At 31.8% G+C, this 13,443-nt stretch overlaps 1 protein-coding gene across 1 annotated transcript; it reads left to right on the top strand.

The window, feature by feature from the left end:
- Nucleotides 1-887: 887 nt before the first annotated feature.
- Nucleotides 888-12,982, top strand: LOC139700025 (GILT-like protein 1). Its single transcript, XM_071598464.1, has 5 exons — nt 888-1,075; nt 1,160-1,534; nt 1,722-1,868; nt 6,318-6,380; nt 11,193-12,982. Exons 1-5 carry the CDS (start codon nt 974-976, stop codon nt 11,217-11,219), a joined length of 714 nt encoding a protein of 237 aa, XP_071454565.1. The 5' UTR covers nt 888-973; the 3' UTR covers nt 11,220-12,982.
- The last annotated feature ends 461 nt before the right edge of the window (nt 12,983-13,443 follow it).

Below are 13,443 nucleotides of genomic sequence, written 5' to 3'. Positions count from 1 at the left end.
CTAAACAGTGACACCTTAAACCGGTTTTCATAAATTTAAATTATAAGGAAACAAAAATGCTCGCTCATTTAAAAATGTAACTTAAAAATTGTCAATTTACAAGCCTACACATTTTCCTCTTACGCACTACTAACTAAAACTGTTAGTTACATAACGACACATGTTGGTTGCACACCTTAAGAACAAACTGTACCTATATTTCAAACTCTGCTTGTCGAATGAAAACGCGGTCCTTATTTAAACAATTTGGTTAAATTTGACACCTTACTAGCTCTCTTGATGAAAAGTTTACTTAATATTTTACATATTTTAGAGATAACTATCATATATGCCCTTTATTTGAAGCTTTCTTTGTTTACGATAATTGAAAATTTGAATTTAATGTCTTAAAGATATCATGATATTTTTGTTAGGTGCCAGCATAGCTAGAGAATAGCTATAAACTTTTGTAAAACCAGCGTGAACAAGGTAAACGTTTATTAATAAAATGGTTTTTGGACGCGCTACATTATTTTAGTTATAAACTTATGAAAAAGGAATACTACTTGTTTCATTAATCACAAGATCTTATTTACTTACTTGTTGTCTCGTTGAATCATGTGTGATAATATTTTTTCTAAGGAGAACAATGTTTTCCTATCTTCAAAATACCGCCATTGAGTTATAGAGAGCGCAAGTCGCCCAAGTTCTTGAACACTTTTTGACTCATTCAAAATTCGTATTAAGAATTGTTTAATGCTTATTTCGAAGCAGTTGTCCTAACTTATCGTACCAAGTTTTAGTAAATACTTTTTAATTATCCCGTTCCAAAAATCGACTATCGATTAGCAGCCAATCTAGATTACTTTTGTAACGCAGTGTTGATGTTTCATTTGTTCTGATGACAACCTCTAAGCAACATGTGACGTTTCTCATCCTAATCCAACATATTTTTTGTAGTGATTTTTTTAGCTGATTGGGTTATGTTTGGGACATGTCATATTCAAGCATTTTTCGTGTGAGAATTCTGGTGTTAGCTGTTGTATGCTTGGTTTTGTGGAAGTCATTCAGTTATTTCTCAGAGATTAATAATCAGGTGTGGGGAATCTACATATTTACCTGAAGTCCTGTCCCACCTGCTTGGAAAATCCGCGTAATGTTTTTAATTTCTATTTTACAGGCAAGCCTTGGCAAAGAGGAGACCACCTCTGTGGAACTGCAAATTTTAACAGTGAAAGTCACTGTGTACTATGAAGCTCTCTGCCCCGATTCGCGCAATTTCTTTATTAGACAGCTTCTGCCAAGTTTTGAAAGAGCTCCTCGTTTGTTAGATGTAGTTTTAGTGCCGTATGGAAAAGCAAAGACACAATTACTTCCTAGAGAAGGGACGGATGAAGGTATCTTGCACTTCACATGTCAACACGGGCCTGTGGAGTGTCATGCCAATAAAGTGCATGCTTGTGCAATTAAATATGTTATAAATCAAGACCTCCTCCTCAAGTATGTGACATGTATGATATCTGACAATATGATCCCGGATGAGGCTGGTGAAAAGGTATGTCAAAGGAAAATTTGTGTCAAGTATTGGCTAGTTTTCCTCTCATGTATTCTCAAATATTTAATATATTACACTGAGTTTAAAAATACCTATTAATACCACATACCTGTTTCCATTTCACTCAAAAAATCCAATCTTCTTATAAAGTTTACTATATTTGAAATATTTTTCTATACATCCACAGTGTGCCGTAGATCTTGAGATCGACTGGGAACCAATTCGAACGTGTTCCTCATCAGTGGAAGGAGACCTTTTGCTCAGGAAATACGGTGAAGAAACTCATGGCTTAAGACCTCATGTATCTTTCATTCCTACTGTTTCACTTGATGACGTGAGTATTGAAATTTATCTTGATATTTATTGAATTGTGTCCAAAAGAGGCTGTATCGGAAATTGAGGACCAAGCTTTTTTTTATTTGACCGGACTTACACTCGTAACCCTTAAGTGTCGAATGTAACTACCTAAATCTACTTTTGGTGGTTAAGTGCATTTTATATAATAATACGTTTTATAAACGAGACGCCAATGTGTAAATGTATATAATTGAAACAAGTACACATGTATAATAATACAAGTTAATTAACGTTGGATCTGTGGCTAAATAGATCAAAAATCGAAAACCGTATATGCATTCTACTCTTCAAAAGTATGCCTTATATATACATGAGGTGTATATGTTTGTAGTAAGTGAAGAAAACGAAAGTGCATTATAAAAGAAGATCGTATTCCTCTGTCTGTGACATGTTGTCAATTGTTCAAGTCCACGAGGACATCAACTGAGGTGAATGACTTGATTGCACAGAAAGATCAGACTAGTCAGGAATTAATTGCGGCTGTGTTACCATGAGTGATCTAATACAAATGAGATCGTATATGACCCGAAATCTCTTTGAAATTAGCTTTAATTCTGCTAGAAGAATGATATTATTTGTTTGTTAGGAAAGTAATTGAGAATTGATAACTCTTGTGAAAATCTCAGTACTGTAGAAGACTATTGATTAAATTTTATTGTATGTTGTATTCTATATCATGAGTGATGAAATGTATAGCTGTGCTGGAAAAGCAAACGGAACATTTGTCTTTCTCTACTTACAAATAATCACGTGAATGCTAATTTGGAAATACCTGGGGAATTTATTCTATAGCCGATAATGCTAAACAAAAATGAAGTTTGCAATTAATCAATGGGATAGGAAAGGAGGGATGGATAATTATTGTCTAATTTTGATTATTGAAACAAGAAAATAAGGTTATCTTAATCTTAAAAACATAAGAAATTTTTTCTGGGCTCATTTTGTGTCACTGCAGGTGTGTTAGCATAGTATGATTACCATTCTTGGAGCAGTATTCTGATTTTGATCCCACCGAACTGTAATTTGGAATTAGGTTACATTAGAATTGGCGAAGCTCTAATTTGGAAGCCTAAAGTTAGATGGATTTGCTTTTTGGATGGATTAGTGGGAAAATGTTATGATTTTCATTAGGATTGTTCATTTTTCATAGGATTGTTATGATGAAGGTAAATTATGAGGCCATGATAATTTCCAGGTCCCCGGGAGCCCCTAGTGTGATCCTTTAAGTATGCCAGAAGGAACATAAAATATCCTTGCAAGAATATACTACCATAACAATTTGTGATCTATTAGAGGTAGCTTTGAATAAATTTCAGAAGGGTGACATTGTTACAGTTGGAATAGTTAGGTGATCATAGCACTTAGCAAGTGACTTTATTAAAATCTTTTGACATGTAATGTAATTAGAAACTACTGGAAATTTAATGTAGTTGTTATTATAATTGCTTCTGCATATTAACAATTAGTCATGAATGGTGGCTGAAAACTATTATTCAAAATTATGAACTCCTAAAACACATACCATCAACAGAAAACTTTTCCCAACTTATTTTTCTCATGCCTGTTAGGACTCTTCATACCATCTGTAAATAACTTTCTATTTTAATCTCCCTGCTTAACTATTTTAATCCCTTTTATCACAGACTATAAAAATTCCATTACCTGCTTTAATCCAGTTTTTTTGCCAGTCTACATTAGCATGTAGATATTGAGGAAGATGTCATAAAGTCTGCAGTCATCTTCTTCTTCAAAGCAGTGTTTATGAATCATGACCCTCACTGAATAGTAAAGTCACCACTGATGTTTTCATGGCATTGTTATTTTTAGTCCTTGTAATGAATTCCTTTTTTTGTTAGCTCCCTTGACTTGGGGAAATTTTTTCTCAAGACTAATATGCCCATACCCTACAGACTGCTGTAAGACTGGTCCTCATTTAGTATTTAGTAATTCCTGTACTTCTCAAGAATCTCATCAATTTTCTTATATTTTATCTTCATCCCATAGTACATTGTGCTACCATTATTGTAGCATTGGCCATCCTTGAATATCTGAAACCCGTAAATGCAAAAAAAATATTGAATAAATCCTAGAAAAAAAATAAATATAATTTTGACTGAAAATAGTGGACAGTAGGAGGAAACATTACTTGAAGGGAAGTGCCTAACTGATTTTGCAACTCGCAAATGAGGGATAAACTATTAACACAGTAATCAACATTAAGATCGACTTGATAGGTGATGGTAGAGTTCACACAGTACCAAGTCCAATGGCATGTGAAATTCACACATCAGGGCAGGGATGTTTTCTTCCTTTCCCTGTGCCAGTTTTGGTTTCCCAGAAAGATCTGGTACCCAAAAAATCACATTGCTTGGGTGGAGCTGCTGGTGTTCAGAGATGCATGAAGATATGGCTGCAAAAATACAGGCTCTCTAGGTCAAATTAAGACTCGTGTATCCATGGGGATAATGCAGAATTAGCAGCTAAAAAGATTTTACATACTCCAGCCATTTGCAAAAACACTTGAAGATATCCATTGCCTCTGACATGACTCTCCATGAATATGATTTTCCATACTAGCTGATAAGCACAGAGTAATTTAATAAATACAACTTGTAAAGGAAAAGAACATGAAATGATGCCCATAAAACTTATCAAAACTTTGTCTTACTAACCATTGAGTTATGTAAAACTGTGGCAAATAAATTGAAAGCTATTAAATTATCTAATCACAGTATATAAACTTTATCACACTAAATATATTATTGACGATTTGGTATTTAAGTTTAGTGGCTAATAAGTAGTATTTATCATTTAGTGCCTATGTTGCTTTACCTTCTTTTATCAAGTGCATTTATGTTAAGGTGCCCCAAGTAAGAGGCATTTCTTATCCTCAATATGTGAAACATAATTGTTCATACTCACTTGGTAAAATACAAAGGCATTCTTTAATGCCTGCTGTTATTATGAGGCAGATGTAGATTTCTTGATTGGTGCATGTATCCATAGATATCAAAAATATAGTGAGATCCATGGCTGCTTTGCAGAATTTAATGTTATGAAGACAGCACATTATTATAGTTATTTGCATTGTGAAATATCCAAATACCTGTATGAAAATTACCCTTACCTAAGACGTGTTCTGGTATCACATTTAAGGAAGAGAAAGTTTGAATAGTGGCTTATCAAAAACTTTAAACTTATCAGGAAAATGAAATTAATAGCTAGCTATCAGGTAATCATAAGCCTAGAAGAAAGTGGATTCTTTGCATCAAAGAGTAGATAAGAAGAACGAGGAAAATAATTTTTTACAATGCCGAAGTCTTCATATCTTTCTATAGTACTCGCTTAGCTGATAGGGAAGGGGAGAATAAGTGTAATTAAAAGTTCCATGTACATCGCCAGTTTGCTCTGATAAAATTTATTTTGGAAATTAATAAAACATTAAATTTCACTGCTAATAAGAAAATCATCAAAGGGCTCTTATTCTTTTCGTGCTTGAAAGACTGCAATTCTTTCTTCCTGTATGTGGCTTCCAGTAAATTGTATTAAGACTTATGTTTTGTTTTAGTTTTTCGAGTAGAAATAACTACAAGTAACTCGTAATATATTATTTTTTTAAGCTAAAAATTAGAATGATGTGCAGAATAGTTTTCCTGGTGTGCAACATGTCAGTGGGTTGTATGTTAGAACCTCTTTTGTGGACAGCCCAATTCTTCCCTTACCCTAACTTTTGTAAGCCTGTATCCAGATAAAAATGCTTGCAACATTTTCTCTCTTACATTTTCATTTCTTCCCGCTCTTTCACCTCTTTACTCTTCCGGATGCATAACAACCAAAGGTATTACTTCTGGTATTGATTTGATACAATTAAATTACACAAAACCTAATCTATGGATGATTCCATTTCAATTTAAAAAATAATTTTCTCATGACCTCTTTTATTCATCTCAAAATTAGAGGATGGGCGACTGATTTCCTCCTATGAGATACCCTGGAATGTTTTTGTGAAAGAAGAAATTTGCATATTTATGTATTTTTAAAATTCTCCCCTTATGTTGAAGATCAGTGCTGATAAGCTCTCGCTGAAATCAATGCATTAAATTGTTTTCATTGATTGCACTCCCACCAACTGACATAGAGCCATAAAATATGATTTTAGAATCCATCTAAGACAACGAAAGCAAAAAAATGAAAATTTTTAAGAGTAAAAACATTTAATGTGTTAATTTTTTTTGTTTGATGTTATGTGCTGTGCCCTGGCACATGCACGCAAAGCCCCATGAATTTCAGATTAGACAAGGTGAAAAATCTAGTTATTATATCTAGAAATGTTTAAATAATATTATGTGATATTGCTTTTTCTTGCTAGTTTAAAATAATTAATTTAAAAATTTAATTCTGTTATCATTTTGGTGTATTTATTTAGAGTCAAGACAACCAGGCTGCAATACTGAAGGATTTGTTTAAAGAAATCTGCAAGAAAATTGAGGTGAGTGATGTTGACATTCTTTGGTTTATTATTTCATATTATAATTAAAAATTTTATTAAATATTTTAAGAATCTGCTTTTGGTTTAATACCATAGCTATATTGTTCTAAAATGCATTAATTTTGTTAAGATCTTTGCAATTGGAACCCATCCAGTATGTACCTAATTTGAGAAATAACAAAAACTTCATTCTGTGATCGTGTATTGCAAGTTTATACATTTTTTTACTAGATCCAGAGTAAAATATTATAACAGCCTGAATGTTGTCGCTTTTTTGGCTATGAATACTAACAAGGTATTGTTTTAAGTTTTCTTAAAGTCTTAATTCATGTATACTCTTCACTTATAGAAACATTCATTATATTTCACTTGAAAGTCCCAGAACAATGAGCATTAAATTTTTCAATGGATCAAGCTTCCTGAAACCATTTTTAGCAAAAGGGGATACTGATACCAATTTATGTAATTAGTATTAATCTTTGAAGCTATAAATTAAAAAATATCTGAAATATTCAAATCATTATTCAAAATCATGGCATATTTTGTCTTTGGTGGAAGAATTTGATATGGTATGCTATTGTTTCATAGGCAGAAATTAACCAGTAAATGGAACAAGATACAGCAATGAAGGATATTTGTCCTCTAAGTAAAAGTATTATTATCTTTACCTTTGAAAAGGAATAAAAAAGAAAAATCTCTAAAGAAATAACTTACCTTTAAGATAATTGTAAATTTCCACTGAGTTTGGTAAATACAAAGAATCAAATAAATAGCATAGTAATAAATTTAGCAACAGTGGATGGCATGCATATGATTATTAACAAAATGGATATGAAACCAATGGGTCCTGTTGGTATTGGAATACTGGACCTGAAAAGGTGCCCTAATATAATAACAGTGTTAGAGGATATTATAAATCATTCAATATGCAATGCAGCAATCCCTAATGGTTTAAAAAAAAGCTGTCCTAATACCTATTTACAAAGGAGGATCTCATAAAGACGTGAATAACTATCACCCATTATCAATACTACCTGTCATTTCAAAAATCATAGAAAGGTCTATGGCAGACAAATTGCTGAATTTCCTGGATGAAATAATATCAAAATTTCAATTTAGTTTTGAGAGAAATAAAGGAACCACAGAAGCCATTGAACAAGCTGTGAACAGTAGTAGAGACGGAATGGATAGAAGGCTAAACAACGTAATAACATTTATAGATCTTAGAAAAGCTTTTGACTCAATGTAGATCACTATAAATTGTTTAAAAATTATGCCGTAAAGGAGTTAGTGGACCCTGCCACTGTTGGTTTCCTAATTATTTAAAAGATAGAAAATTAGTCTCTAAAATAAAAAGTGTATGAAGTGAAAATCATGAGGCATAATCAGGTGTGCCATAAGGATCTATTCTTGGCCCCTTACTATTTATAATATATATATATATATATATATATATATATATATATATATATATATATATATATATATATATATTCAAGTGCTGACATTTCTGTGAGTTGATATTGTATTCTGATGATGCAGTACTTATAGTGAATCATAGGGAACTAAAAGCAGATATTCAGGGCATGAAAGTTTACTTAAATAATATCAGTTAATGGGTACATGATAATAATCTCGTTATCAATGAGAAAAAATCCAGAGTCATGTTTGTGAAACAAAACCACTGACATCTTAGATATTCAATTACATATTCATTTGCATTACTACCTACATTACCTCACCAATAACAAGTAAAGAAATATAATTACTTGGGAGTAATCATTGATTAAGTTATTAACTTTGGTGAGCACATTAAAAAAATAAATAACAAATTAAATTACATCCTTCGTCAAGTTCACTTCATTACTAGTTTTGAATGTCATCAAAATAGTGTATTTTGTTCTTGTTGAGAGTATTTTAAGATATGGTGTAACCATCTGGACATCCACTGGTTCTGCAAATATTAATGTACTAAAAAATTTACAGCAAAAAATCCTGGAGAAAATGTCTGAGGCTAGATCAAAAAATACAAATATTCTAGATGAAAGAAATATCTTTCAAAAATTAGGAATTCTGCCTGTAGACAGGCTGTATAGATATCTGCCATCATAATAGGAAACTATTTTTATGACAACTATAAAACCTGATTTTAATAAAAAGGAATTACCATCAAGGGACAATTAAGTATGTTACAAAAATATCATAAAAATCAAGGTAGAAGAGAGGTTATTTCACCAATAATTTTTAATGAAATACCTAAAGATTTAAGAACATTACAATCAGTAAATGCTGTGAAAGAGAGGATGAAAGACTGGCTATTATAAAGAATGGACTAGGGCTCGTAACAAAATATGACACAATATATGTAGCTTTAATATTACCACAGTTTAAGCTATCATTTTTGTTTGTGTGGAACCTGCTGTCAAGCCAGCACTGACTGGCTTAGCAGGACCAGAATGAGTATTCCATTTATAAATTTTTAATTTATATTACTATTGTGTTTTATGAAGATCATATCACTATGGTATGTGATAAAGATTGTCTGTAATTCTTTGTATATCAAATATGATGCAGATTATACTACAATTGTAAACAAATAAGACTGTTAAAAACTTTAATATGGGTGTCATTTTTTATGGTTCAAGGGTTGAGCAAGGTGAAAACACATAGCTAAAGGAACCTTAGATGCATGTAAGATCTTTGTGCTATGCTTATTTTTTTATTGTAACTCTTCTGAAGCATTTGAATGCATGACCTTTAACAGCTTAACATTCCATATAACTGAACATTTTGATATTTCACACTCTGATAATCACAGGTTTCATAAATGTACTACTCTGTCCAATAAATACACAAACTGAGGCCATAAAAACTTTATTTTGCTTAATCTAGTCTACATTGATTTTGCCCACATCAAAGTACTCTCCATTCATTACTATGCACTTGTTCCATCTTCTTTTCCACTCTTTAAAGCACCCTTGGAAGTCCTCGGCAGTTAGGCTTTTTAGTTTTCTTGTTGTTTCTTCCTTTATTTTGTCCACATCTTTCCAGTGATGCCCCCTCATCACATTTTTGCATTTCAGTAATAGGAAAAAGCCACAGGGGGTGATATCTGGCAAATAAGGACAATGATCAAGGATGCTGATGGAATTTTTTGCTAGAACCTGGCGAACAATCAATGCTGAGTGTGCAGATGCATTGTCATGGTTAAGAATCCATCCATCATGATTGGTTAAAATAGTGTGCACTGTTGAATTTTCCTAAATTCAGTTCATCAGCTATCAATATGAGTTTTTTGACTATCAGTAAGGACAAGGGACTGCACTCAATCAATGTTGTCGTAATCCACTAATAAAACATAATCCACTTGAAAATGGATGTTTCCTTCAGGGCATTATCATGGTAAACAGCTGTCAACATTTCAGTAATTTCTTGATAACATTTACCACACTTCACCAAAAAACTTGACTTTGATTGGTTGCTCCGTGATTTCGTCAATTTCTTTTTTCGACAAGCAGTAAAAACAAGGACAACAGAAACTAACATAACTGGCATCATACACACAGCTTGACGATCCACCAAGCACAGACAGCTCATTGGGTCTCGAGCAACTATAGTCGACGTTATTGTCACCAGATTGTGCCAGTTCGCGTATTAATTGCCCAGACCATGTATATTTGTGTTTTTGAGAACTTATGAAAAAGTGGGAGCACAAAATCAAGCATGAAATATCCCTTAATTTAGTTTTCAAACCTGGAATGTAGGCTATGTAACTAATTGAGAAGTGACAGGATATCAACTTGATTACATCATGGAAGAGCAGTCTAATACACTAATTTGTGCCTAATATGGTCAATACAACATTGCCACATCAATGTATTTTATAGTTACTCCTAGTGTTGGAAAGTAAATATCACAGAGCTTAATACCTACACCAAGCACAATGAAGTGAAATTGGTATATTTTTCCCTAATGTATAGAATGGTGTATATTTTCTATCTTGGCAGTTCACTAGCATATGTTTTCTTTCTCAACCCAAAACAAGAATAAAACGGTGAATTTTAGGGTCGTTTGGCTGACATTGATATTTATTTCTTTATTCCTTGTTCCTTATAGTGATGTAAATGGTCTTGGTTAATATCAATTAGTGTTTTATGTACATATTATGAAACAACACCACCCAAAGCACTCAAATGTATTGAGTATGTGTATTTATGTATGTGTATGAATGCATGTATGTATGTTTATGTGTGTATATGTATGTGTGTGTGGATATGTATGTAAATGTGTAGGCATGTGTATGAATATAGGTATGTGTGTGTATGTGTATGTTTGTGTATGTGTGTGTCTATATATATGTATATACTTTTTTCTTTTCGATGTGCAAATCTGTGTTAATGAATTGATGTCTGTCTATATGTATTTATGTGTACACATTAATGTAACTATAAGTTTGATGGCTAATATAATATGTATACGACGATGGGTTAAATGGAAGAAGGGACCATTAGGTCTCAATTTCGCCCAAATAAAGATCACTATCTATCTATCTTGTTTTGTTAAAACAAGGTGCATTATACCATGAAAAATTAAAGTTTTTTTCCCTTTCCCCTTTTCAATAATATTGTATTCATGTATCCCAGGACAATAACAGGGTGCCTTGCCTTGTTTATGGGAGATAGCGTAAACTCTTCACATAATTTCATCAAAATTCAATGAACATTTGAAATCTCAGATAATATGGAGAAGTAATCACATATCTGGTTTTTAGATCTGTCTTTTTTGTAAGCTAACACTTAATTTAAATTGCAGGTCTATCATCCATCAGAGTGTGCTTAAGCAGGCAAGATTCATGCACTGTGTAGTATTATCTACTGCTGGATTTCCTGTGATGAAATGGTAATTTCATTGTGTAAAATGTGCTTCTGATTTAATCTGGTGAATTTATGGGAAACCAAACTCTGAAAATAGTAACAAAATTGACTAATAGATGAGCATTGAAAGTTCACCATCATTATGTGACATTTATGGGTGAAATGGTGTTTTATTTTGGTAAATGTAATATATTTATTAACTATTTTCACACTCTGTTATTTAATTTTTATTAATTTTAGATCAAGTTTTTCTTAAACTTCCTGTTTTTTCTGTATATGGAATTTTTTCTGTAAAAATGGTAAAAATTCCTTTTTTCTAAACATACTTTGTTTTTAATTTGTTATTTATTGTTTGATGTTTTATTAAAATATTAGTGGTATATATTTATTTTGTTGCTTAAATGATAAACTTTGCCAATGTAGAGTATGTATGTTATGTTAGGATGCATCACTGACTGCCATCTTGAAAGGAATTTATGGATCATTGTTAACAGCCTATGTAATTGATGTTGATTTTTGATGAAAATGACATTATTATCATGTATGGTAGATGTAAGTTGAATGTAATGATCCTGAACCAATGGTAGACCGTGTGGATAGGAAATTGTATGGTAACAAAGTTAGGCTTATCAATATTAAGTTTGATTGCTGAAATGAGAAAATATAAAAGTGCCAAAGTAAAGAAGCGAGAAATTTCTCGGAGAAATCTACCTATTAATTCTGCTAATTTTGGTGTCGTGAGGAATTTCCAGGATGAAATTAATGCCAATGACAGTGAATAAGTGTTCCTTTGAATTGTTATTTGGGCTCCTGTTCATTCCAGTTTTTGAGTACACCCTGCTAAGTCTTTATAATGTAAGTTCTTTAGGTAGGCCGAGGCTGTGAGAAGATGCCATGAATTACATTCTTCAACACTTGATAAACTTTTACTTGGGAAGCCAATGAAATGGGCATTTGATATTGGTTATGTGTATATCTTAGCCTTTGTGCATATGAAAAGTGTGATTGTGTTGGACCAGAACAAAATAAAACCATTGTTCCCAAAGTGATAAATTATTAACATGATCTGCTGCATTTTGGCTAATCTTTTTTTATTCATCTTTGTATGCATTTGTTGACTTGTGAAACATGGTTTAGTAAATCCATAGGTAATGTACTGGATAAGTGGTTCCTGCTTCGAATAAAAATTTAAAATGGCCAAATTGTTTTCTGGCAAATGTAATCCTTGGGCATGTTAATCATTCTGCTAACATTTTGGTGGAATGATTTATTATATTGATATTTTTAATGGTGTTTCAACTATCAGAGGTGCTGTGCTTTAGTGTTTATTATTGTTATAATAGTTATTCTTGAAATTATTGATGTTTTGTTTTATTATTGTATTTGAGAATTGGCTATAGAATTTCCAGAATTATTTGTTTAAGTATTAAACTGATTTGATTGCCTAATGAAGTATAATTTAATGATTGAAATAGAATTTTCAGTATTGCTGTTCATAAAATACTGTTGTGTTTTTGAAGTTAGATATTTTTTTGTTAGTGTCTTAATAAATGTAAAACATCTTTTTACTATCTTTTGTGGATTATATGTAAATTTGGACATTAATACTAGCCACTCATGATGAAAAAGTTATCATTTTTGACTTCAGATATTCTGAGCTCTGTTATTTTATTATCTTACTCTAATTTTAAATCTTTTTATTGCAAAATTCTATGTGATGGATGAAAAAATAAAATATATTCACAAAATATTTAGCTTATTATTTAAGGCTTTGTTTAAATTGAGGAAGTCTAAAATGGTCAAGTTTTATGTTCATTTCAATGTGTTATTTTTGGCATACTATTAAATTTCACACCTTTTTCACCCTCATCGATACCTTAATGCGTACCATTTGTGAAGAAATGGCATTCATGTGCTGAGACTACTGTAATTGAAACGTTGGAAGTTATCTGATTATTCTAGTTTTGTGTGATGCTAAGAAAATTTGATAACTATTATAAAATTTTTTTAGCAATTAGACTACTAGTTGTGAAAAAGTTCATTATTACTGATCACTCAAAAATATCCATGCATTTATTAATGCTATTATAGTTCTTTACATTCTCCAGGTAAATCCTCATGCTGCCAACTGTGAACAGCCTTAATTTTCTCCATGGTCCAAAATGTAGTGATACTTTTAAATATATAGT

Source organism: Hetaerina americana, unplaced genomic scaffold, assembly GCF_022747635.1.
Source record: "Hetaerina americana unplaced genomic scaffold, ioHetAmer1.1.p SCAF_10, whole genome shotgun sequence".
Taxonomy (NCBI): Eukaryota; Metazoa; Arthropoda; class Insecta; order Odonata; family Calopterygidae; genus Hetaerina; species Hetaerina americana.
This window is presented reverse-complemented; position numbering and strand designations above follow the sequence as displayed.